The following is a 25,665-nucleotide window of genomic DNA, read 5'->3' as shown; positions in this document are numbered from 1 at the left end:
AAATGTTGTACATCTCAAAAAGCTTCCAACATTTACACCTGCCTTTGTAAAAATGTTAGTTTCTGAGGGCGAAACAAATATACCACAAATAACTGGAGATATTAAAAACTAAAATTTATGGCACTGTTTTGAATTTACTTCCTCCATTTGGTCTTTATTTTTTTGGCAGGTTCTATTTGTAAATGCAGAAATGTGTGCCACAAATCCACAGTGAAGTTTCTTTAAAACAATGAAAAGGACAAAAGTTTTGTAGAAAAGTTATATTTTCTATCTGTTTATAATTTCACGTTACTTTCATTTAAATACAGAAAAACTGAGCATTATTAGCTAATATGCTACATCAAAAGTTTTTTCTAGAATGTGTCAGGTATTGCTTTTGTCTGACCCAAACAGAAATGTAGTCTTGTCAAAACATTTCCAACATCCAGGTGGAAAAGTCCAAAAACTCCTCAAGAATTGTGGAGCGTTTGTAAAGTTGCACAGTCAAAAATTATCAGCAATATTTTGGGTTACTAAGCCATTTAGTCCTGGTTCATCCTTTAAGTCATAATTTCACCATATTAAGCATTAATTCATAAAAACCAGAGCTTCAAACTAAATATTTAGCTTCATACTCAATTCTTAGCTTCAAAGAAAATATTTTGATTGCTAACTAATTATTCTCTTTGAACTAAATACTTATCAAGCTAAATAGTTTCATGCTAAATATTAACTATAAGCTAATTAGTTGTTTTGAGACTAATTATTTAGCTTTGAGCTAACCATTTTGTTAGCAAGCTAAATATTTAGTTTAAACATTTAGCTTGAAACTAAATATTTAGTAATGAATAACATGGTGACAATATGCCTTTGAAATATGGCCAACCAATGTTTTTCTGTTATTACAGGCTGAAAAACACAAATTACTGCTGTTAATTTTAGACTCTAATGGCGCTCCATATCAGTCCAGCTTCATGCAGTTGCAGCAACAAAGCTGAATTTACAGTGTTTGGGTTGTTTGCTTTAGTTTTCTCCAGGGAACGACAGGCTGATGGATGGAGGTTCAGTTTTTGGAGTTCAGTCGTTGGCGACCATCAACCGCCGCCCTCCATGTTGCTTCAGCTGAGCGACGTCGTCGCAGCAGTCGGCGAAGCGCTTGGCGGCCCTCTTGATGAAGCGGACCTTCCCCCGCGCCCTGCTGACCATGGCGAACTCGTGGGACTTGAGCTTGGTGTAGTAGTCGGAGAACTTGTTGTAGAGGATGGAGATGGGCATGCCGTTCAGGATGACGCCGAACGAGATGCAGGCGAAGGCGAAGACGCGGCCCAGGTTGGTTTCTGGGAGCATGTCGCCGTATCCCACCGTGGAGATGCTCACCTGGACCAGCAGACAGGAGGAGACGCCCTGCTTTACTTTTATTTCTCTATTGAAAAGTATTTTATCTTAAATGTATTGCTATATTTGGATCAACAGTTTTATTTAAACAACTTCATTTATTAAGGGAACAAAGTTTCATTGATTCCTTTATCCTCTCATCCTAGTGTCCTTTCTTCCTTCCTGTTGCCTCGTTTGCTTATTCCCTCCTCTCTTCCCGGTTTTCTTCCTTCTTTCATTATATCTGTCCTTCCTTGTATTGTTCCTTTCTTGCTAATGTTTTATTTCATTCTTCCCTGAATTCCTTCCTTATCTAATTTTGCTCTTCCTAATGTCCTCCTTTCCTTGCTTCCTCCACAACTTCTTTCTTTGTCTCCTAGTTCCTTCCTTCCACCTTGCCTTAATTCTTTATTTCCTCCTTCCTTTCTTGTCTCCTTCCTCCCTTCCTAGTGTTCTTCGTTCCTTTATTCCTTGCAAGTGTCCTTCATTTATTTCCTTCCCTCTTATTCTTTTCTTGCTAGTGTCTTCCTTTCTTTCCTTGTTTCTTCCTTCCTCTCATCCTGGTTTCCTTCCTTCATTCCTTGCAAGTGTTTTTCCCTCCTTATCTCGTTCCTTTCTTCCTAGTGTCCTTTCCTTCTTTGTCTCCTGATTCCTTCACGCCTTGTAAATGTCCTACTTTCCTTCTTCCTACAGTAAGAAGAACCTGGAAGTAAAGCCGCCTCTGATCCAGCCGGTGACTGCGATCTAATGGTCTAGTCAAAGCCTTGTAGAGTGGACTCACCGCGGCCCACCACCAGGCGTGAGGCATGGAGGTGAAGTTGGTGTTGTAGACGTCGTGCTCCACGCTGTACACCATGGCGGAGAACATGAAGATCCCCATGGCGATGAAGAGCAGCAGACAGCCCACCTGCAGCGACAAGAAGGACGTGAATCACCAACATCAACCAAACCAGGTCTGGTCCTCACACCGTTGGGATCCGGACCTGCTGGTAGCACTGCCTCAGCGTAAACCCAAACGCTCTTAACCCAGTGGAGTGACGGGCCAGCTTCAGGATCCTGAAGATTCTCATCAGACGCATGATCCTCAGAACCTGACCCACCTTGGAGGAAAAACACACAGAAGATCCACAATTCAAAAACCCTGGAGCATCGGCGGAGGACACCGCTAACTAAAAGGTTAGCTTAATCAAGTCTAATGCGCTAATCATAAACAATAGTTCCACTAATGCTAAAGCGACACGTCAACACAACATTTATCGGAAGCTAATGCTAAATGCTACATTTAGTATTTAGCTGAAACTGACATCAAAGCACAACACCAACACATAATTTAGCGGAGCCTAACACTAAATCGCTACACCAACATCGTACGTATTTAGTTGAAGCTAATGCTAAAGCGGTACACCAACATGGTAGTTAGCTGAAGCTCACATAAAACGCTACTCCAACATGATATTCAGCTGAATCTAATGCTAAATTGCTTCACCAAAATTGTATTTATTAAATTCTAAAGCTAAATCCCTAAACCAGCATGGTATATAGTGGACCAACATGTTATTTAATCAAATGTTAAAACGCTATACCAACACAGTAAAGACCGGAATCCATTGCTAAAGCGCTAACTTCAATTAAAATTACATCTTATATCAAACTTTGTGTAGCTGGAAGTTTACAAAACAGACAAGTAAATTAGCGCTTTAGCATGAAGGGAAGCTAAGTGCGCTAAATATTTTTCAAAGTTAGCTAAAGTGCTAAAAGACAATTAGCTCAGCTATTAGCGGATTAGCATGCAGTGTGGAGTGCTGTGGTGTTACCTTGCCGACGCGTGCGACAGTCTCGATGTCCCCGGCGTGGCGGTGGACGTCCTCGTCCTCGAAGCCCTCCAGCAGCATCTGCAGGTAGTGCGGCAGGATGGCGATCAGGTCCACCGTGTTCAGGACGCTGCGCATGAAGCTCTTCAGGTCCGGCGTGGAGACCAGCCGCAGCAGGTACTCCAGGGTGAAGAAGGCTATGCAGAGCGTCTCGATGCCCTCGCCGTAGAACCGTCCGCTGGGCTGGCCCGATGGCGTCTGCAGCGGGTCAGAACCGCAGGTGAGACGGGACCGGTCCAGAACCGTTTCCCTCTGGGTTTAAATACCGAACCTTGTACTGCATCTCGTCCACGGTGTTGAGCGTCATGGCAACCAGGGAGACCAGCACGAAGAAGGAGGAGGCCACGCCCATCAGCTTGGCGGTGATGGAGGAAAACGGTTTCTCCGTCAGGTTCCAGATCTTCCTCCGGGTCGGGCCAAAGGTCATGTGATCAAACATGGAGTCGCTTTCCTCCAGCTCCAGCTGAGGGCGGAGAGACTTACTCTGTCAGGATCCAACCGTTCATCCAACCGTTCATCCAACCGTTCATCTAAATATTCATCCATCCAACTGTTCATCCATCCAACCGTTCATCCAACCGTTCATCCAAATGTTCATCCATCCAACTGTTCATCCATCCAACCCTTCATCCAACCGTTTATCCAAATGTTCATCCATCCAACTTTTCATCCATCCAACCCTTCATCCAACCGTTCATCCAACCGTTCATCCAACCGTTCATCTAAATATTCATCCATCCAACTGTTCATCCATCCAACTGTTCATCCATCCAACCGTTCATCCAACTGTTCATCCAAATGTTCATCTAAATATTCATCCATCCAACTGTTCATCCATCCAACCGTTCATCCAACCGTTCATCCAAATGTTCATCCATCCAACTTTTCATCCATCCAACCCTTCATCCAACCGTTTATCCAAATGTTCATCCATCCAACTTTTCATCCATCCAACCCTTCATCCAACCGTTCATCCAACCGTTCATCCAACCGTTCATCTAAATATTCATCCATCCAACTGTTCATCCATCCAACTGTTCATCCATCCAACCGTTCATCCAACCGTTCATCCAAATGTTCATCCAACCGTTCCTTCAACTGTTCATCCATCCAATCGTTCATCCATCCACCCATCCATCCATCCATCCATCCATCCATCCATCCATCCATCCATCCATCCATCCATCCATCCATCCATCCACCCATCCATCCATCCATCCATCCATCCATCCATCCATCCATCCATCCATCCATCCATCGCTTCCAGCCTCAGAAGATCATAGAAAATTGATTTTTATCTCAACATTTTACACAAACATTCAGATCAAACACTGTAAAATATTTAGTTGTGTTTAAACAAGCTAACGTACCAAAGCTGATTCTGTTGGACATTTAAAATGTAAAAATCAAAACTCAGATATTTTTATCAAATAATGATCAGGTCTGAGTTTGATTAATTTGATTTATAAAATTACAGTTTAAACCCAGTTAAAACATGATTTAACCATTTTTTTTCCTTAATGAAAGAACTGAATAAAATCTGCTGTTTGTGTTTCCTCTGGTTATCTTTCTTTTCTTTGTGTTTTAATGCTGCTGGGGAAACAAAGCGATGGCGAAACATCTGGCTGAATCTGGGCCAAGAAGCAGATTACTCTGCTGCCCATCTGTCAAGACGACGGCATCATGTGGGTCAGATAGACTCGGGGTCAGGCAGCAGATTACTGACTTAAAACCTCAGGTGGAAAAAAAATCACCAGCGAAAATAAAGATGAATAACTGAAACATTATCCTATTCATACTCTGGTTTTACTGCTGTTTAAGGTTTCCTGCTGTTGATGATGATGACAAAGTGACACTTCCTCTCTTAATTAAAGTGTTTTACACATTAAACATCCCCCAATCTTTGCCAAATCCTACAATTATTTAAATCTAACCTGAAGCAACAAACTCCAACGTTATTGTTTGCTAAAATCCAATATTTTTTGCCTGGTTGTTCATGCTAATAACTAAACAACCACCATCAGACTTCTATGTGAACACTGGAAAGTAAAGTAATAACGGTAAAGGAAGCAGCTAAAAAGAAAACACTGCTAATGCTAACGACAGCTAGCTTTAGCCATGGTTTATGTCTGAATTTACCGCGTCTGGCTTCTCCTGCAGAACTATGACGCATGTTTTACGTCACTGAAGTAAAAGTTGGATAAAATGCGACATGACCGTTCAGTTATCTGCTAACTAAATTTAGCGGGTATAATTTTGTTCCACAGAAGAAAGTGGCACAAAGGTGGAAAGTTCAGAATTGGACTGTTCAGATCTGCATGAACGGTCCAACGATAACGATATGTTTACATATCTGCTGTGTGAACTAGAACTTTTTCATCAAATTTAGGGAATTATTGACTTTAAAAAGCAAATTTTTCTTGCCAATATACAAAGCATACGAAGTTAAAACTGGCTGAGGTTGCTAGCTAACATGCTGGACTTAGTTGGGGTTGCTAGGTAACATGCTGGACTTAGTTGGGGTTGCTAGGTAACATGCTGGACTTAGCTGGGGTTGCTAGGTAACATGCTGGACTTAGCTGGGGTTGCTAGGTAACATGCTGGACTTAGTTGGGGTTGCTAGGTAACATACTGGACTTAGTTGGGGTTGCTAGGTAACATGCTGGACTTAGTTGGGGTTGCTAGGTAACATGCTGGACTTAGCTGGGGTTGCTAGGTAACAGAGCAGTGCCTTCTGATTTGTGACATTACATTTGAAAGGTTTTTGAAACGGCTCATTTGAACTAGTAATTTTTCATTAATACTAAGAAATTATTGGCTCAAAACAAGATCCTATTTCCTGCTTAAAAGTTTTGTCTTATTTCAGGTGAACTAAGATATTTGCGTTCGAAACTAGACCAAAAATTGTTGGTCTAGTTTCGGCTTTGTGTTTTTGCAGTGCAGCTGCTGCCAGTTGTTGCAGTTCGAGGAGGTTCTGTTGGACCCACCTCGGCCAGCAGCTCCTTCTGGACCTTCAGCTGCTCGTTCAGCTCGTCCTGCCGCTCCTCAAACGAGATGCGGCAGCAGCGATGTGTGTATTTGATCCTCACGCCCCAGTAGTGGATCTCCTCCAGGAAGTGATGCGGACACAACTCCTCCTTAATGCACAGCACTCCGGTTCTGTTGGACCGGTGAGAACCGACTGTCAGAGCTGTGTAGTAACTAGTTACATTTACTCAATTATGTTTGCATGAGTAACTTTTGAAAAAATGTACATTAGGAGTATTTTTACTACTTTGAGTAATGTTATTATAAAGTATCTCTGCTCTTACTGGAGTAAAATTTCTGGATTTTTTACCCACTGAATGAAAAACAAACATGTTTTAACCAAAAATTCACCAGAAACAGACACACACCTGCAGTTTGTGTTAAAGTTTCTTAAGTTTTAAGAAACTGATTTGGAAAAATATTATTTTGCCTGATTTTTTTTAAACTATATAAATTATTTCCATTTTGATCCTTAAAATACCTAAAATTTCACTAAACTTTATATTTTGGTCCATCTGATGATGGAATTTTAAAATACTGAATTAATGATAATTCGACTTTTTACCAAATACGTTTTTACTCTTACTTGAGTAATGTTTTAGTTGGATACTTTTTACTTTTACTAGAGTAATAACATGTTTAAGTAGTGCTAATCTTACTTGAGTACAATTTTTGATACTTTATGCATTTCTGTTAAGCGTAGATCTATAACAAGCGCTTTGTCTTTCATCTGACCTGTAGAAGTTGAAGATGTTGTGGAAAACTTTTGGGTCTCGATCAAAGAAGAACTCGTTGCTCTGGACGATGTAATCGTCACAGAGGTCCAGCTTCTTGCTGTGGTCCGTGTACGTGGCCAAACGGCCGATCCGGGTCTTTGGGTAGCGAGCGGCTAATCTGTACGGCAGGAGGTAAATCTGGGAGAAGAAGTTTAAAAAGTTCATGAAAATGTTGGAGCAACTGAGCTTTTCTGAGTCACAAATACTAAATCAAAGTATTTTGAACCACACAACTGCAATTTCCACTGGTAGAAGTCTGTAATTCAATTGGCAAGTATGGGATAACAAAAGTGCAAAAAAATAAAATATTGATTATGCAGAGAATTGAGAAAATAAAAGTTATACATTAACATTAAAAGTGAAAGTAAATTTGGGGTGTGCTGTGGTGGTGCAGGGGTTAGGCCAACATATGGAGGCCCTAGTCCTTGACGCAGCTGTCGCAGGTTTGATTTCCGGCCTTGGTGACCTTTGCTACATGTCTTCCCCTTTCTCTCATTACCCACTTTCTTGTCAATTAACTATCAAATAAAGGCCACTAGAGCCAATAAAACCTTTAAGAAAGTAGATTTAAAAAGATAAATCAAAGAAAAAAAAATCTGGTCAGAATCCAATTTTATCAGTTACCATATAAATAGAATGAATGTATGTAACAATAATAAAAAGTGATGCAATGCAATATTTTATTACTTTGATTGTACATTTGTTAATCTTTCAATCTAGTTTGCAATAATGTTTTATTTATTACTTTATTTTTCTTATTTAATTTTTTGTCTTACTTTGACTGTTTTTGCTTTTTTGTATTATTTTTACAACAATAACTATAATAAAATTATTACTGTTAATATATCAATAATTATAGTAGTAAGCCTTCACATAAAAACAACACATGTTGCTATTATTGTTCTTCCAATAAAATTGACATCATTAATAGCTTGTTCAGTTTTTTTTAAGTAGAAACCAGGTGAGCAGCGTTCCTGCAGGGTTTTCTAGTACCGTTCCTCCAACGTTGATGTTGAGGGTCAGGTGTTTGGTTGGAGACATCAGGACGTGAGACGGCGACACCGGCAGCCGGTCCTCCACCTCTTCGCGCTCGTACTCGGCGTAAAGGTCGTAGATGTCTCTGCTCAGGTCCTGAATAAGAGGAAACATTCGACAAGAACGAAACAAAACTGCAGTTCAGCCTTACAGAATCATGAATAAACCCAATGAGCTGGAGGAAACAACACAGGTTAGACAAGCATTTAAATACCAGCCAGTAAACAACTGAATGGTATCAGATTATTCTGTCGATTAATTGATTTGTCTGGTGATTAATCAATTAGCCTGATGAATAAACGATTAGTCTGACGAGTAATCGTTTATTCTAGGGATTAATTAGATAAAAATCGGCACATTCTCTGTAGCAAAGGACGAGTCTGGCCTTTTTGAGTCTGTATTCTCCAGTTAACAATCAATTACTAAATTAGTTGACGATTATTTCATTTGTCTATTAATCACGATTAATCACTTCAGCTCTACCTTCACTTATTGATACTAGGTCATTGCTGCTAGGAAGCCAAATAAGTTCTGGGTTTTGTGGTCAGATGAGAATAAAGGATGAACGGGTTGAGGTAGTTCTTTCAAACATAACAGCACTGCCTTAGCTCTCCGGCATGGTGGTGGCAGTATCATACTGAGGAAGGAAGAGAAACTCCACCACAAATAAAACAGCTGCAGGTCGATCTTTATCTCGTTTGACTGTAAAATATCTCTCAAGAATACCAATGTTATGAGTCCCCAAAACATGAGAAAAAAGAAAAACAAACATTTAAATAAATCAAAAATACGGGAGAGAATCAGGGAAACTGAAGAAAAAAATCAGACTTTTTAAACTAAGAAATTCTGAGCAAAAAGTTAACATTTTGAAAAGCATAATGCTTTTCTGCAATTAAAAGCTTAAAATTAATAAAGAAGTTTAAAGAACAAAACTAATCACCACAACAATCTAACCAAAAAATCTGCAAAATTATTTGTTTTCAGTCTAATTGAGAAACAAAAACCTGAAATTTTAACAAACTTTTGAAGAATTTTGACATCCAATGTAAGGTTTTGCTTTTCCTGCTTTAGAAAAGAGAAAAACCAAATCAGCAGTTAAATCCTAACTGAAGTGATCTGACCTGCATGGAGTTCCATGGCTTGATGAAGGAGCTGATCAGGTCCAGGTGATCGATCGGTTCCTGGACCTGGTGGATCTGTCCGCCGGGCTTGTAGCTGCAGAACAGACTCCTGCTCCGAGCCCTGAGGTGGTTCAACATGCTGATCGCTCAGAGCGGACGCATTCCTACAAACATCCAGTAAACCAGACCAACAGAAACATCCTGGTCTGAAATCATTTCCTCTCTCAGAGATGATCTGGTGCTTAAAGTTTTAAATGCTGTCATCCTCTTCCCTCCGTTTCTCTCTCATCCCACCATGTCATCACAAATCTGCTGGATTTGCAGAGATCATGAGCTAAACACTTAAATCTTTAAACACTTTATAGGCATCATTATGCATGAGTGGAGAAAATGTGCTGGTATGAGTTGAAGGTTCAAATTTGTTTTTTTAATAGTTTTATGGAGCTACAAAAGAGTCCTAAAATACAGAATATAATTTAAAAAAACTTACATAGTTATTTAAATGTTTCCGATTACAGAGTATTAGAAAATAAAATAAAAATAAAATGAAGTCAAAATTATGAGAATAGAATCTAAGAATAATGAGAACTCAAAGTTCAAATAATACAAGAATAAACTCATATGACTTTTCTCTCATTATTCTTATATTATATTCAAAATGGTACAACTATTATCATCATTCATAATATCACTTTATTTTCATATTATTCTCATATTGTTTTCAATTATTCTCATAGTTTTATTTCTTTATTTTCATTTTATTCTTGTAATATTGACTATATTCTCTTACATCTTTATTCTCTTATCTTTTTATTTCTCTTATGCTCATCATAGCAGATAAAACTGGGTAAAAGTATACGTGTCTTATCCACAGACAGTTTGGTGTTGGTGGGATGTCTGCTCTCCTCTTCCTCCTCTGCAGGGTGTGGTGGGCAGGTGCTGCTTCCAGGTGACATGCATTTCGCTCATCAAGGAGCTTAGAGGACTGGATTCCCAGAGACAGACACCAGATGGTTTACTACTCCTGGTTCTACTGCGTTTGCTGTGCTATCACAGACACTTTCTGGTCTCGCTTCCCTTCGATCTCATCCTTCCTCATAGGTCCTGAGCGCTCAGCTTCCACGCTGATTCTCCGGTCCTGTGGATTTCCTCCCTCAGCATCTGTCTCTCGTTCAGAGCACCTGTGGCTCCTCTCCTGCCTGTCCACCCACCAACCATCCATCTCCTCCAGTCAAGCAACCTAGAAAGCAAACCGATCACTATTCACCCAGTCCAGCAGCCAACCACCGTATCTGTGGATGCTCTGCATCCCACCTGATCGCCTCCTCTGCTTCATAAAGTAAGATCCAGACTCCCTCCTGTGCAGTTATCTTATCACATCCATTAATCATCTCCCCGTCTTCCAGTGATGATCCGGTGCCGATTTGATGTCCGTGCAGAAAATATAATTGAAAACTTTTTTTCTGTTCAATAAAACATTTAACTGTGCTGTCCCTGTTGTCCGTAACTTTTCCTTGTTCTAGAGTCATCCAGGACCAGGACACAATGTGTTTTAATCAAAAGATTACAATTTTCATATGTGGAAAACAAGATGTTAGCTTTGCAAGCTAATCTAGTTATGATTTGGTTAGATCTACATATTATGATGTGAATGGCGATTATCCATATCTTGATAAAGGCATGTTTAGCCCTCCATACAACAGTTTTCCTCTTTATCTAAAAGGTTTTTTAGACTATATGTATTTGGCAAAGTTATAAATTAGAGATTGCTTCAAAATAATATTTCTAATATGTTTCTTTTTCATAATTTGTTATAAAGAGCAGTATTTTTTTTTTTACTTTTATTAGAACTGCTCCATTACATTTCATGTTAAGAGTTTTTAATCTCTCTTAAAGGATTGTTTTTGCTACACAGTGAGTAATTGCCATAATGTTGGGCAGATTTGGTGATTTCAACATCTCAACTCTCTTAATCCCAGTTTGTGACATTTTGGTCTCCAAGCTTCAGATTAGTGGAGATTAATCTGCATGGCAGGAAAACTGGGATGATGAATGGATGAATGCAGCTCTGCCACTAAATAAAAACAACTCATCGGCTCTCATCCAGTCTCAACCCACCATCCTGATGTCTGAAAGGCGTTGCCACGGCGACTCCAGTCGAGACGTGGAGGTTTGGTTTCCTGCAGGAGATTAAAGCCGAACACGGACTGGAGGAAACGCTCACAGTTCTTAGTGGAAACAGACTTTACTCAACTAACAGCAGAAGGTTTGATTTTATTATTAACACTTTAATGGACCAAATTCCTGATGGTTTGAGACCAAATTTGAAAGTGGAAATATACGTAATCAGCCATACCATCAATGTGTTGGGCCAAGTTTTTATATCACTTTATATGATATTTAGACGAGATTGTTTTAAATGGCAAGTATGAAAACTGCATCCTGTATCATTTTTAAATGTTGATGCTGAGGGTGGAGTGTTTGGTCAGAGACACCAGAAGGTGAGACGGCGACACCAGCAGCCGGTCCTCCACCTCTTGGACTCGGTATAAAGGTCATAAATGTCTCTGCTCAGGTTCTGCATGAGGGGAAACATTCATGGGGATCAACGTTCAGCTGGAGGAACAGGAACAAAACAAAGCTGCAGCGAAACATTAAAGCTGGCAGAATAATGAGTAAACCCCAATTAACTGGTGGAAACTAATTTGCTAAAACTTCTACTGAAGGAGTGCTGGGTAGAACAGATTTACAGACAAATGTTTTTTTTTTCATCTCATAAACAAAATGTTTATATTTCATAAACTTTCTAACTTGTTTCCTGCAGTTCCAGGGTGAGTCTTTCTTCGTGACTCTTTAAGGAACGAGAAGCTCAATGTTTTTATCCAACCTTGTTATTAATCAGTGAAATAAGTTGGAGGAGAGACGTTTGGTTCCTGCTGCAGCTCAGTGTCAATCTGGTTAATCTGAGAGATTAGCTCCAGTCTGACACTGCAGTGAGGATTAAAAGTGGCCAGACAAGGTGAGGGACGGAGGAGAGGTCACCATCAGGAAGTTTGAACCTCTGCAACAAACTGTATCTTACACTATATGGAATTTTTTCTGCACGGTGAAAAATGTTCTGCAGGTTCTGAGTTTCAGTAAAAGTTCTGAATGAAACAGAAAATATTAAGACTTTATCACTCTATGCTTCAAAGCATTGACCTCTGACCTTCATGGGATGGGAATGTTTTAATTTAGATTTCTGAAAGGCAGAATTGACAAATAAAAAAAAACTCTTTACCACAATATCTAAATTTGAACAGAAACTAAAACACCCGGAGAATTATGGCAACAAATAGACAAAAGGAAGATTTGACATTCAAATCTGACATGTTTAAACGGTGAATGTTCAGTGATTTAGGAAAACTGTCCAACATTTCAAGGAAATCTGACTGATAATGAAACAGAAAAAAGAAGAGAAACATCTTGATATTCAGTGTGAAGCTTCGACTGGAAACAAACAGAAAAACATGAGGATCCTGGAATAGTCCTGGAATAATCCTGGAATAATCCCAGCTTCCATCTTTAAAGGACTGGAAGAAGAAAAAGTTTCCAAGGACTCAATCAGAAAAGTTTCACCAAGACAGATTGTAGAGATGAACTATCTGTTCAACAGTGAGAGAGTTTCTCTGACTGGAGGAAAATCTTTAGACTCAAATCAGCAAAGAAACACTGAAGAACCATAAATCCAGAATCCAAATCCAGGAATCAGAGGTTCAGTGAATGTGGTGCTGAAGGTGTGGAGGTGGATCAGTGAGTCAGAGGAGACTCTGTAGAAGGACAGAATGCCAGCAGGACAGTCCACATACACTGATACTCTGTTAGAGACGGAGGAGGAGGAGGAGGAGGAAGAGGAGGTGGAGGAGGAGGAGGAGGAGGAGGAGGAGGAGGAGGAGAGACGAGTTTCTATGTTGTGACTGACAGAGTAACCATCATCAGAGCAGCTCAGACTCCAGGAATGATCATTATATCCAAACACACAATCTCTCCAGTCTCGTCTCCTCTCAATTCTTCTATAAGTCTTTGGTTAACTCTTCCTCTCCACTCAACCTCCCAGTAACAGCGACCAGTCAGACCAGTTCTACACAGCAGCTGATGATGATAGTCAAATCTGTCTGGATGATCAGGATATGACTGAAGCTCCTGAGTGAAGTTGGCCCCCCACCTTCTTCAAATCAGACAAAATTGGTGTCAATCAACTCGGCTACGTTTGTGCCGGTTTGTGCAGCAAAAATTTTCGTTTGTGCCGCTATCATTTTAAAGATATTAAAAGTAGTTTATAGAGGTCAGCCAGCAAAATGTAGCACAAACGTTTGACACCAATTTTGTTTGATTTCATAAAAGTTGGGGGGCTGGTTGACCTGTTGACCTTTACACTTTCACTATATCTTCAAAGCCAAAGCAGCACAAACGTTTGACACCAATTGTGTCTGATTTGAAGAAGGTGGGGGGCCAACTTCACTCTGGTGAGAAGCTTCACTCCTGAATCCTGCAGGTTGTTGTTACTCAGGTCCAGTTCTCTGAGACTGGAGGACTGGGAGCTGAGAACTGAGGACAGAGCTTCACAGCTTCTCTCTGAGAGGTTACAGACACTCAGTCTGAGGAGACAGGGAGGAAAATCTGGTATTAAACTATTTTTAATTTATGTTTTACTTTCCAGTCAATGAAGGAACTGCTTCATTGAAATAAACTAACCCAACATTAGTTTGTTTATGTTGGGTTACATCAGTGTCGGTTTTCTATCAATCAACAATACCTGCAGTAACAATGTGTGTCCTTACAGAGCTTTGTTGGAGGCTTTAACCACTGGCAGCAGCCTCAGAAGAGCCTCCTCTGAAGCAGAGTATTTCTTCAGGTCAAACACATCCAGATCTTTTCCTGATGACATTAAGATGAAACCCAGAGCTGACCACTGAGCAGGAGACAGTTTATCTGTGGAGAGACTTCCTGACCTCAGAGACTGGATCTCCTCCACTAGAGAACGATCATTCACTTCATTCAGACAGTGGAACAGATTGATGCTTTTCTCTGCAGACACATTCTCACTGATCTTCTTCTTGATGTACTGAACTGTTTCCTGATTGGTCTGTGAGCTACTTCCTGTCTGTGTCAGCAGACCTTGTAGGAGTCTCTGATTGGTCTGCAGTGAAAGTCCCAGGAGGAAACGGAGGAACAAGTCCAGGTGTCCATTTGGACTCTGTAAGGCCTGGTCAACAGCTCTCTGATGGAGAGACTTTAGTTTAGGTTTATTTGATGATGAAGATTTTTTAGATGTTTGTGTTTCTCCCATCAGGTTGACACCAGAGTTGATGAAGGTCAGATGAACATGGAGAGCAGCCAGAAACTCCTGAACACTCAGATGGACGAAGCAGAACACCTTGTCCTGGTACAGCCCTCTCTCCTCTCTAAAGATCTGTGTGAACACTCCTGAGTACACTGAGGCTGCTCTGATATCGATGCCACACTCTGTCAGGTCTGATCCATAGAAGATCAGGTTTCCTTTCTGCAGCTGATCAAAAGCCAGTTTTCCCAGAGACTTGATCATCTTCCTGCTCTCTGGACTCCAGTGTGGATCTGTTTCAGCTCCTCCATCATACTTGACCTTCTTCACTTTGGTCTGAGCCACCAGGAAGTGGATGTACATCTCAGTCAGGGTTCTGGGCAGCTCTCCTCCCTCTCTGGTCTCCAACACATCCTCCAGAACTGTAGCAGTGATCCAGCAGAAGACTGGGATGTGGCACATGATGTGGAGAGTTCGTGACGTCTTCATGTGGGAGATGATCCTTCTGGCCTGCTGCTCATCTCTGAATCTCTTCCTGAAGTACTCCTCCTTCTGGGGGTCATTGAACCCTCTGACCTCTGTCACCATGCCAACACACTGAGGAGGGATCTGATTGGCTGCTGCAGGTCGTGTGGTTATCCACAGAAGAGCAGAGGAAAGCAGTTTCCCCCTGATGAGGTTTGTCAGCAGAACATCCACTGAGCTGGACTCTGTAGCATCAGTCAGGATCTCCTTGTTGTGGAAGTCCAGAGGAAGTCGACTCTCATCCAGGCCATCAAAGATGAACAGAACCTGGAAGTGTTCAAAGCTGCAGATTCCTTTGGTCTCAGTAAAGAAGTGATGAACAAGTTCCACCAAGCTGAACTTTTTCTCTCTCAGCACATTCAGCTCTCTGAAGGTGAATGGAAATATGAAGTGGATGTTCTGGTGGGCTTTGTCTTCAGCCCAGTCCAGAGTGAACTTCTGTGTTAAGACTGTTTTCCCAATGCCAGCCACTCCCTTTGTCATCACTGTTCTGATTGGTTGATCTATTCCAGGTGGGACTTTAAAGATGTCTTCTTGTCTGATTGTTGTTTCTGGTCTGTGTGGTTTCCTGGATGCTGTTTCAATCTGTCTGACCTCATGTTCATCATTGACCTCTCCAGTCCCTCCCTCTGTGATGTAGAGCTCTGTGTAGATCTGGTTCAGAAGGGTTGGACTTCCTGCTTTAGCAATCCCCTCAAACACAGACTGGAACTTCTTCTTCAGACCAGATTTTAGATGATGTTGGCAAACTCCAAGAAAAATGTCTAAAATAACACAAATGTAAAGTTAGGAACTAAACAAAATCATCTTCTAAAGATGAATAAATGTGATTCCATTTCTTCAGACATCAGTAAATGTGTCATTTATCCATCAGGTCAAATCTTTGTAGAAATCCTCTTACTCTGCAGACGGTCAGCCAGCTCCTCCTGCTTCATCCTCCTCAGGAAGTTCAGTGTGATCTTCATCACTGCCTCTCTGCTGCTGCTCCTCTCCTCTTCATCATCACCTTCCAACACCTCATCATCATCTCTCTGACTCTCTGAGCATTCTGGGTAATCTGGACTCAGAACCTTGTGGATCTTCTTCAGCTTGTTCTTCACAAAAGTGACAATGTTTTCCTCCAGCAGCTGGAACAGAATAATAGATGATGGAAACATCAGACTGAAATCATGGAGCCAAACACCAAATGGATGTTGGACAGACTGACAGTCCTCTGGTCTGCAAAGTGCAGCATGAGACAGTCCCCAAGAGTCCCAGAGCTTGGGGACAGTGGAGTGAAGGTTCTGTCCACACAGGTCTTCAGGACAGTGTGGGACATCCATCAGGTTCTGATGACTGGATCTGAGGTGATGTGGACATGGAGGAGCTCTGAGATATGTGGGTGTGTCCATGTGGGATCCTCTCCTGGATGTTCTAGAGGATTTAAAATGGATCCTGTAGATCCTGGAAGCCAGTGAGCTCACATTATATCTGTCCACACAGAGACAATCAGAAGGTAAAGGTCCATGAAGTGATATCTGGATGTGAGCAGTGAACCAGATGATCCAAGTAAAGATTTAATGTTCCTGCTGATCCACTAAGAACCAGCAGAACCTCTGATGGTCCACATCAGCTCAGTCTGGTTGAGTTCCAGCAGATCTCACCAACCACATCATGAAGCTTTCCTTCCTGCTGAACTGATCTCACAATGCACACAGGAACCAAGTCCTGATGGACCAGACTGGTTTACCAGGTATTTCCCAGTGGCTGATGGAAATGTGTCCCACTGTTAGTCTGACATGGAGCCAGGAAGCAGCAGAACATCATCATCATCACCCAGAGATGAAGATATGAAGGTGTTTTCATTAGAACAGAGCAGCTGGTTTAGATAATGGATCAAAACTCTGTAAATATAACTGGGAACATCTGAAACTTACTGGTTCAGTTTACAGCAGTTAGAAACAGCTCACCTCTCTGATGGTGGAGATCCAGAAGATTTAAAATTAATGGGATGACCCATTGAAACGGCGCTCTTAAGTGACTCAGAGCTGGGTTCTGGTTCTTCTTCTTGTGTGAAACTCTGTTGGATCCTGATAAAAACAAAACAAAAAACAAAATAAAAACTTTGTGGAGTTTTGCTTTAAAGATAATTTTTAATGTGACTGATTCAAAGCTGAAGAGCTTTGAGACACAACAGAACCAGATATATCTTCAACTAATTTATTCCTCAATGGAGGATTGAACCGGTCCAATCCTCCATCATGTTGCTGATCACAGATCATCCTGAATAATATCTAGCAGAAAGATCTGATTCTCAGACAAACATGTTGGTTTAAATGAATGAGAGAAGTTTGATGATCTTAGTGTTTTTCTGACATGGAGAAGAACCAGGAGTCGTTTCCACTCTGACCATCCCAGGAGGATCTGATGAAGCTTCATTCAGAACCAGATGGTCCGATAGAGACCATCAGGTTGAGATTCACAGGGATGTCTCCTGTGAACCTCATTCACAGGAGACATTCTTTAATTTAAGTGTAGAAATGGTTGATAATCCACCATAATGGATGATATTTGAACCTCAGTTTCATCCAGAGGTGTTTAAGGAGTAATCAAATTAATTCAAAGCTATAGTTTTCTTTCAGCATTGTTCTGTCTGGAAACTAAACTCTATAGGCTGATCCAAATATCAACCTAGAAATGAAAATCACTGTGTGTTAAAATTAATACTGGATGAAATAATTTCATTTCATTTAGAAAAATTAAGTTGATGCATAACAGAATAAAACAGACCTTTGAACCACATAAATGTTTGAGGTTCATTCCACTGTCTGAATGAACTATTACGTTCATGTCAACATAGTAGTTAATATAAATTTATGTACTTGTTGAGAATTTTCTTTGTTCCTTATATATTATCTTTTAGCAGTTATAGCAGAAATGTGAGTTGATTCTGGTTATATATATATATATATATATACTGCTCAAAAAAATAAAGGGAACATTTCACTTTAATTTCGTGTGTGGCTCCAAATCCAGGCCTCCATTGGTTAATAAATTTGATTTCCATTGATGATTTTTGTGTGATTTTGTTGTCAGCACATTCAACTTTGTACAGAACAAAGTATTCAATGAGAATATTTAATTCATTCAGATCTAGGATGTGTTATTTGAGTGTTCCCTTTATTTTTTGAGCAGTGTATATATTGCTATTCATAAGCAATAACTGTTTTTTTATGGATTCAATAACTAGCCAGTAGGGGGCAGTATCACTGCATGAATGATAAAAGTATCTCAGTGAAAGTTCAGATTTAGAGACTTTTAACGTCACTGATCTGGAGAAGCTTTGGTTAGAGACTGTGGATCTAAACTGACCTGCTTTATTCACTGACAATCTTTCATTCAATGTTTGTGGTACCAACGATACAGTTGATCTTTATTGTCCATTATTAATACATTGATACATAAATGTAATTGATGTGATACATATGAATTGAAAATACCCTGAAATTCAATCAAATGTTTCCATGACAACAGAACTTGGTATTGTCACATGGCCACAATGATAGGTAAACAGATCAGCAGTTAGAAACAGCTCACCTCTCTGATGGTGGAGATCCAGTAGATTTAAAGTCAATGAAGTCTTCCTTTGACCAGTCGCTCTTGAAGGACACACAGCTGGGTTCTGGTTCTGGTTCTGGTCTGAGTCTCTGATGGATCCTGACAGAAACATGATGATTAAAACTGAATCTGTTCAGTCTGGATGAAGCAGCAAAGAGGAGCAGCAGCAGCTTCATCACCACGTCTGTTTTGGCCTGATATAGTGAACGCTGTGTGAAAAGGGCTGTGGACAGTTAGAGATGGTGACCTCACCTCTGACCTTTGCTCTGGCTCTCATCTTCCCCACATAGAGTGGTTTTAGAGGGAGGGACTCCCTCCTCTCTGTCCTCACACTGATCCATGCTGCTGAATTCACATCAGCTCACACACACTTTCTAGCTTCACCTGCAGAGGAAACACACATCATTCATCTGCACATCAACTCTGATCATCCTTTACATCATTAGTGCTGGAAAAAGATCAGCTGCTCCTCCTCTGATTGGCTCTTCTTCTCTGCTTCATATCAGTGTCAGGTGAATGCAGTCAGACAGCAGAGAGGCAGAGGAAGCTGCATCAGCTGCTGCACTTCTACTATCAGTCCACTAGATGGAGACATGGAGCAGCATTTACATTCACTGATTCAACCTGCACTTCTACTATCAGTCCACTAGATGGAGACATGGAGCAACATTTACATTCACTGATTCAACCTGCACTTCTACTATCAGTCCACTAGGTGGAGACATGGAGCAACATTTACATTCACTGATTCAAATTGAACGACAGGAAGGAAGTATTTTAGTTAAATATTAATCTACAAATGGATTATCTGCTGCAACAAATGTTTACTATTTAATAAACTGACTGAATCAAACACATTTTAAGAATAATATTTAATTTTGAAATGCAGCAACAAGAAACTGTTCTGTTGGATGTTAATGGTTTAGTTTGATTCCTGGAAATAACATTATGAAACACATTGATCAGAGAAGAAAATAAAGAAACTATCTGTGGCCATGTTTTTTTTTCTTACACTTCATCAATAGTTTAATAATCCTGTAGATTAGCTTTCAAACAGCACATAGATGAAACTTTGAGATGAATTTAGATGTGAACATTTTCTCCAAAAATCAGAGAGAAGAAACAAGCAGGAAAGTTCCTGCAAACAAACTTCAAGTAGAAAACAAGCAAACTTACAGTTTGTTCAAAGAATCCAGAGACGAAGAAGAACATCTGATCAACAGACTGAAACCCAACAGTACCGCTTTTAGAACCGGACTAATGCCACACCTGTACAGAAACACAACAGAACTGCATTTTTACGTCACCTGAACAACAAGAATTCAAAGTCAAGGTGTGATAAATGTTGCATAATTGGTTATGTGACACCTCACCTGGTTTCTAGTTTATTCTTTCAGAGCAGCAGAATCAGACTGTCCTCACTCTGCTCACCTCACAAATAATAATCAATGATTATACAGGAACTATAGTAATAATATACATTAGAGAAATGCATACTTTCAGGTATAGTAGTGTAGTGATATTAAGGACTACACTTTAGTTTGTTTATTTTATTTTATTTTTTTCCGCATTGTATTTCTAGTCTAACCAGCAGGAATCAACCAGCTGCTCTTTTCTCTGGGTTCATTCCTCCTCATGACTCCATCATGAAACGTTTTTATCAGAACTTCCCTCCTTCCTCAACCTATCAACCTGCCTCTGATTTCACTGCAGACCTTCAGCATCTCCACAAATCTTTCTGATAAGCATTATATTACCAAGACATATGAAAACATGGCTTTATTTGGGCTTTTTTTGTATTCTACCTCTTTCTTTTTTCAGTCCCAGAAGGATAAATCCTTTTTTGCGACATTGCTTAGCTTGCTTGTCTTCCACCGGTGCTTGGGAGATTCGCATGCCCATTGCAAAGCCGTGCAGTGCGGTGCAGTACATGTCATGGCCACTGGGCGGTGCCCAAGAGCAATTTTTTTTATCTTTCTTTTTGTCGATACAAGAAAGATTTCTACATACATTATCAAATATATATTATTGTAAAAGACAACCACAACTTTATAATGAATCTATGTGGTTTTGTTAATATAATCACACAGAAATCATTACTAAAAAAAAGGAATCAGTTCCACTTATGGGGCCCCTTAATTTGCTTTGCATGAGGTTGGCCCTGGTAGAGACTGAACTATCTGTTCAACAGTGAGAGAGTTTCTCTGACAGGAAGAAACACTTTAGGCTCTTTAGACTCAACTCAGCACAGAAACACTGAGGAACCATAACTGAGCCAGAATCCAGGAATCAGAGGTTCAGTGAATGTGGTGTTGAAGGTGTGGAGGAGGATCAGTGAGTCAGAGGAGACTCTGTAGAAGGACAGAATGCCAGCAGGACAGTCCACATACACTGATACTCTGTTAGAGACGGAGGAGGAGGAGAGACGAGTTTCTATGTAATTATGACTGACAGAGTAACCACCATCAGAGCAGCTCAGACTCCAGGAATGATCATTCACTCCAAACAAACAGTCTCCACTGTCTCCTTTCCTCCTGATTCTTCTGTAACTCACTGATATATAAACATATCCTCTCCACTCGACCTCCCAGTAACAGCGACCAGTCAGACCAGTTCTACACAGCAGCTGAGGCCAGAAATCAAATCTGTCTGGATGATCAGGATATGACTGAAGCTCCTCCCATGTCACCTTCCTGTTGTCTTCAGACAGTTTGAGTTTTCTGCTCACTGTGTTTGTGTTGATGGTGAGTTGACAGGAATCTGATGGAGAGAACAAACACAATCCAGCTGCAGTTATTGATCATTTATTGATCTTTGATGATGATCCTGAATGAGTGATGTGACAGTTTGAAGATGGTTGAATGTGAGCTGCTTTGTTGTCATGAATCAGATGAAAAACACACTTACACTTCCTCAGTCTCCATGGACCTGGTGTCAAGAATCGGCCTCCAGCAGGCTCCACCCTGAAAGGAGGAGGGGGGTATAGGCGTAAATCCCGGGGGGGCGGGGGGGGTCCCCAAGCCCCCCAATCTTGGAAAAGTCTAGAATTGTCCCCCCTCAAAAAAAAAAAAAAATTGAAAAAACATTTGCATTTAAATAATATCAATATGAAAATGCAAAAGAAACTAAGAATGAACTAAATCTGCCATTTATCTCAGAAAAAAAATAATTAATTTTAGGTACCCCCTACCATTGTTAGAACAATGGTTCAGTAAAACTTGAAGGAAGTGCAACAGCGTTGAACAGCACAGGCTCGTCAGAGCCACTAAAGTGAGGAGCCAGGTGTTAGCTGTGTCTCTGCAGCACAAACTTAAAACCTTCCAGTAAGTAAATACTCAAAAGACATGTAACACCTTTTATTTACTTTCACTGCTCAATAAGAATTAACAATAAAAATCAGTGTGTAGTTTGTTATTTTCTTACTTTGGCTGAATCATAAACACCTATCTCTTTAGCAAAACGGCTACACTGCTTTCATAGACTTAAGCTTTTATGTTAAAGGTAGCAAACATCTCATTCATATTTAACTCTTTAAGTTTTAGTTACTTAGAAGAGTTTGAAATGGGAGGGAGGGGCTGAACAAGTGGACCAGCTCTGTGTGGGAGCCAAGAACAGAAGAGAGAACAGATAGAAAAAAACAGAAATTATGCCTTTATTTCTCATTGTCTTCAACACAGAGCCTTTAAAACCACAAAATAAAATCTGAATATTTTTCTATATAAACCCTAGTGCTTTAAATGTTATGTTTAAGTTATGATACTCCCCAGTTATTCATTTCTATCGACCTGTTGGTTCTCCATCACACAGGACTAGGGCTGTATAATTACATCGATTCTATGATATATATCAATATTTTACGCCCTCGGAATGTATCAATTTTTCATCCGTGAAATGGGATGCCCGGGTCTGGAGGTACCAGGGAGGGGGGAATGGTTTCAAGTCGCTTTAATGTCTGATTATAGACATACACCTGTTCAGAAAGATGTTTGCAATGTTAAAGTTACTGTCCCTAAATGGAATAGTGAGTCCGTGAGTAACCGTTGCGCAAGTAACCGTGAGTCAAACAGTGACTGTTTGACTCACGGTTTAGCCAATGTGCTTCCTGGGTAAAAATCAAACGAGAAACGAGGCCCTCCCTCCCCCCTCCCTCGGCCCGACGCTGACTTGTTCCGCTAGTGTAGGGGCCCATGGCCTTATAGCGTCTTTCTAAACATCTAGTTTGTTATGGCGTAGCAGCCAAACTCCTCCTCCCCCAGTCTCACTTTCAACTTGGGCTTAAAGTGAACATTATAAACTACACGCCAGTTTTTAAATTGTGTTAATAGGCCAAGTAAAACCGGAGTTATGCTAAAATAAGTAAACCATATTTTTCCAAATGTCAGAGCAATGTCAAAAACGCTGCCATTCCCCGGCTTTCCCGGTGACATGCTTTTCACACTCATCTGTGAAAAGCCGTAAACACAGCAGGAGTTTCTGGCTTTAGAAAAAGGGTCAGAGACAGCTCCTGGTTGGATGAGCAAAGATACGCCTTATTTGAATAAATTAAAGAAAAGAAGATAAAACTTTCCACATGGAGTAACAAATCAGATTTGCTCTTGCAATTCTCCAAAGACGTCTTTGCACGTCTGCTTTTCTTTCTTTCCTTCCTTCTTCTTCTTTCCATTTATGTCAGGTAAATGCATGTATGTCTCTGTTGTTCTGCAGTTTCTGTTGTAATTTTATGCATTGTCTTCTATTGGATTAAACTGCAATTCTGTGACGTCAACACGCATTGCTGTTTTCTTCTGAGTGATTACACGTGGCCGCCGCGAGAGGATCCGGGATCATATAGGAAGAGAGAGAGCCAAACATTTTACAAAGTTAACTAATTTAGATAATCTTCCTTAACAATTTGGGGGCTCGTGCCGGTTCTGGAATCTTGGCTGGCGGCTATTGGGTCCTGATTGATTCATTTCGGTCTGACGCTCCGTTGTGGTAAGAACAATATTTTATTACTTTTTTGTCTGAAGCGCTGTGTGGTTGGACCCTAGCGCATTGATCTCAGTGTGTGCGGCATCACAGAAGCTAGAGGCTGCAGCGGTATATAGATTTCCTCCTAAAAGAGTCTTTACTTAGGGATTTAAATAAATACACATTTCATTTCAGGGAACTTTGGCTGGTTCAAACAGAAGGAGTTTACGTTGCCTCTGTATTATAAGCTGGGTTTCTTCTTTAAATTCATTCCCTGGGAATCCGTTCCTGTGTCCCTTATTCCGAATTTTTTATTGGATTATAGTTGTGTATTCAGTTAGTTTGGCATTGTATCAGCCAGGAAATTTTGACTCATTTCCGGTGGACTTATAATTATTTGGGTTAATTGGACTGAGTTGTAACACTCATGGAATACGAAGGACTGAGACAGGTTGCATTACCTTTATCTGGGACTCTAAGATGTGTTGCCAGTTGGACTGAGACAAATTATTTCATTTGTTAATGGTTGTATCACCTTCCTTCTGGGACTCCAAATTGGGTCGCCATCGGAGAAAGGACTTAGCTAAATTTAGGCTTATTTTCGCTTTGGGCTTGACCCAGCCCTAAAAGTGATTGAATATAAGTGATTAAAAGTGATTGTTTGTGAAGAAGTTGATAAGAGAATTAAAGAGATTTGTTGAAGTGAAGTTCAGAAATTTATTACATTGCAGTATGCATTCTTTTAACTGGCACCTGGCTTTTTCTTTTTCTTTTCTGTCTTTTTTGGCTGAACTACGACGTCATCTGTGGCTGTGCTTCTGTGTTTTGTACGCTTCTCTGTGTGTTTGTGTGCGTGCTTGGCTGCGGGTTGATCTATTTGTTTCTATGTGTACTGATTTTGTGTCTGTCTTCCGCCATTTTATGTTTCACAGCGCGCAGCTGTCTGTCTGAGTTGTGTTGAGATTCTGCAGAAGAGAATTGTGTTTCACTACGTGTTATGCTTTGTCTTGTGATTTTTGTGTTGGTGGATGGTGAATGAGAATATGTTATGAAATATTGTCAAATGGTTTTGCTCTATGTTATGTTGCTAAATTTCTGTTAACACATGGCCTGTTGGAGCACATGGTTTCTGTGGGACAGAGATTTCTTTTACAGATCTTGCAGTCCTTTGTTTCACAGCGGGGGACTGAGTGACCATTTCATTTGCATTTTGGGAGTTTTTAAAAGTTGTTCTGTTAACACTGACATTTGTAACTCAGTTTTTCAGGATTTTTGCATTTTGATATGAATTCTTTTGAAATTGTGTTTTATGTGGAATTGAAAGGTACAGAATAACAGATTTACAAATGTTTCTACTTTTTCAGAAGGGGACACCGTCTCAAAAACTTCTGGCTTCGGTTCTGGGCCAGAGCAGTGGAAGGATATCTTTGCTTATTTTCTATAATCATGTACCATTTGCAATAACTTCAATTTCTAGGTTTTCAGACACTGGATGGAACACCCTCACTAATCGGAACAGAGAAGGAGAAATGAGGAATATGGATGATGTTTTTCTGCTTGACAGTGTTACTGTGGAACATGTTGAAACACTAATGAATGATTGTTTCTTGTAGGACGATCTCCGTATGCAGTCAATCTTTTCATATTATCTGACCGCATGAATGGTTTATGGGAGATTCCAATGAAGGGTCTGATTAATGGTAGCCATTTTATAACTCATGCTTATCATAAAATAAGGTTGTGTGTATAAACTGGAGTTTTTAAAATAGATTCACTCAAAACTGAACAATATTAGAACTGTTGGATAATTTTGGTTTTGTTTCTTTCAGGCATGGTCTGATGATAATGTGTTTAAAACTTTGAACAGGACGAATTTTGGTTTGAAATCTGGGGAGATATGTGGTAAATGTAATCAGAACAAATTGGGAAGTTCTAACTTTATGGTTCACAAATATCTTTATTTCACACATTGGAGTGTGATGAACAAATTACAGGTGAACATGGGGATCTTTTCAGTTGCTGTAGGTGAATACACTACTTAATTTGTTTGCCCACTGTTTCTGGAGAATTAGAAGGTTTATTTCTTACAT

The 25,665-nt window shown here is 40.2% G+C and overlaps 4 protein-coding genes across 5 annotated transcripts in view; 1 reads left to right on the top strand and 3 right to left on the bottom strand.

The window, feature by feature from the left end:
* Positions 1-25,665, top strand: part of LOC106911046 (uncharacterized) — a 307,017-nt gene that overhangs the window by 79,319 nt on the left and 202,033 nt on the right. The gene's annotated exons all lie outside the window — the stretch shown is intronic.
* On the bottom strand, positions 101-9,321 carry LOC106909373 (potassium voltage-gated channel subfamily V member 2). The gene is made up of 9 exons (XM_014975729.2): positions 9,184-9,321; positions 8,021-8,158; positions 6,987-7,165; positions 6,212-6,383; positions 3,496-3,687; positions 3,168-3,422; positions 2,337-2,453; positions 2,135-2,260; positions 101-1,356 (listed from the first exon to the last, which is right to left on the bottom strand). Exons 1-9 carry the CDS (start codon positions 9,319-9,321, stop codon positions 1,057-1,059), a joined length of 1,617 nt encoding a protein of 538 aa, XP_014831215.2. The 3' UTR covers positions 101-1,056.
* Positions 12,397-15,768, bottom strand: LOC148156277 (NLR family CARD domain-containing protein 3-like). The gene is made up of 2 exons (XM_088011186.1): positions 14,004-15,768; positions 12,397-13,820 (listed from the first exon to the last, which is right to left on the bottom strand). The coding sequence occupies exons 1-2, from the start codon at positions 15,509-15,511 to the stop codon at positions 13,613-13,615; spliced, it is 1,716 nt and encodes a 571-aa protein (XP_087867312.1). The 5' UTR covers positions 15,512-15,768; the 3' UTR covers positions 12,397-13,612.
* Positions 18,708-25,665, bottom strand: part of LOC148156276 (NLR family CARD domain-containing protein 3-like) — a 33,694-nt gene continuing 26,736 nt past the window's right edge. The window contains exons 8-10 of the mRNA XM_088011196.1: positions 21,533-21,588; positions 19,802-21,385; positions 18,708-19,009 (exon numbers count right to left, since the gene is read on the bottom strand). Coding sequence (XP_087867322.1) covers positions 20,868-21,385; positions 21,533-21,588 — 574 coding nt within the window. The 3' untranslated portion in view covers positions 18,708-19,009; positions 19,802-20,867. The remainder of the gene's footprint in view (positions 19,010-19,801; positions 21,386-21,532; positions 21,589-25,665) is intronic.

Source organism: Poecilia mexicana, unplaced genomic scaffold (genome assembly GCF_051168715.1).
Source record: "Poecilia mexicana isolate PSO_F unplaced genomic scaffold, ASM5116871v1 scaffold_12, whole genome shotgun sequence".
In the NCBI taxonomy this organism is placed as follows: Eukaryota; Metazoa; Chordata; class Actinopteri; order Cyprinodontiformes; family Poeciliidae; genus Poecilia; species Poecilia mexicana.
Note: the sequence above shows the minus strand (reverse complement) of the source record. Positions and strands in the feature narration are given on the sequence as shown.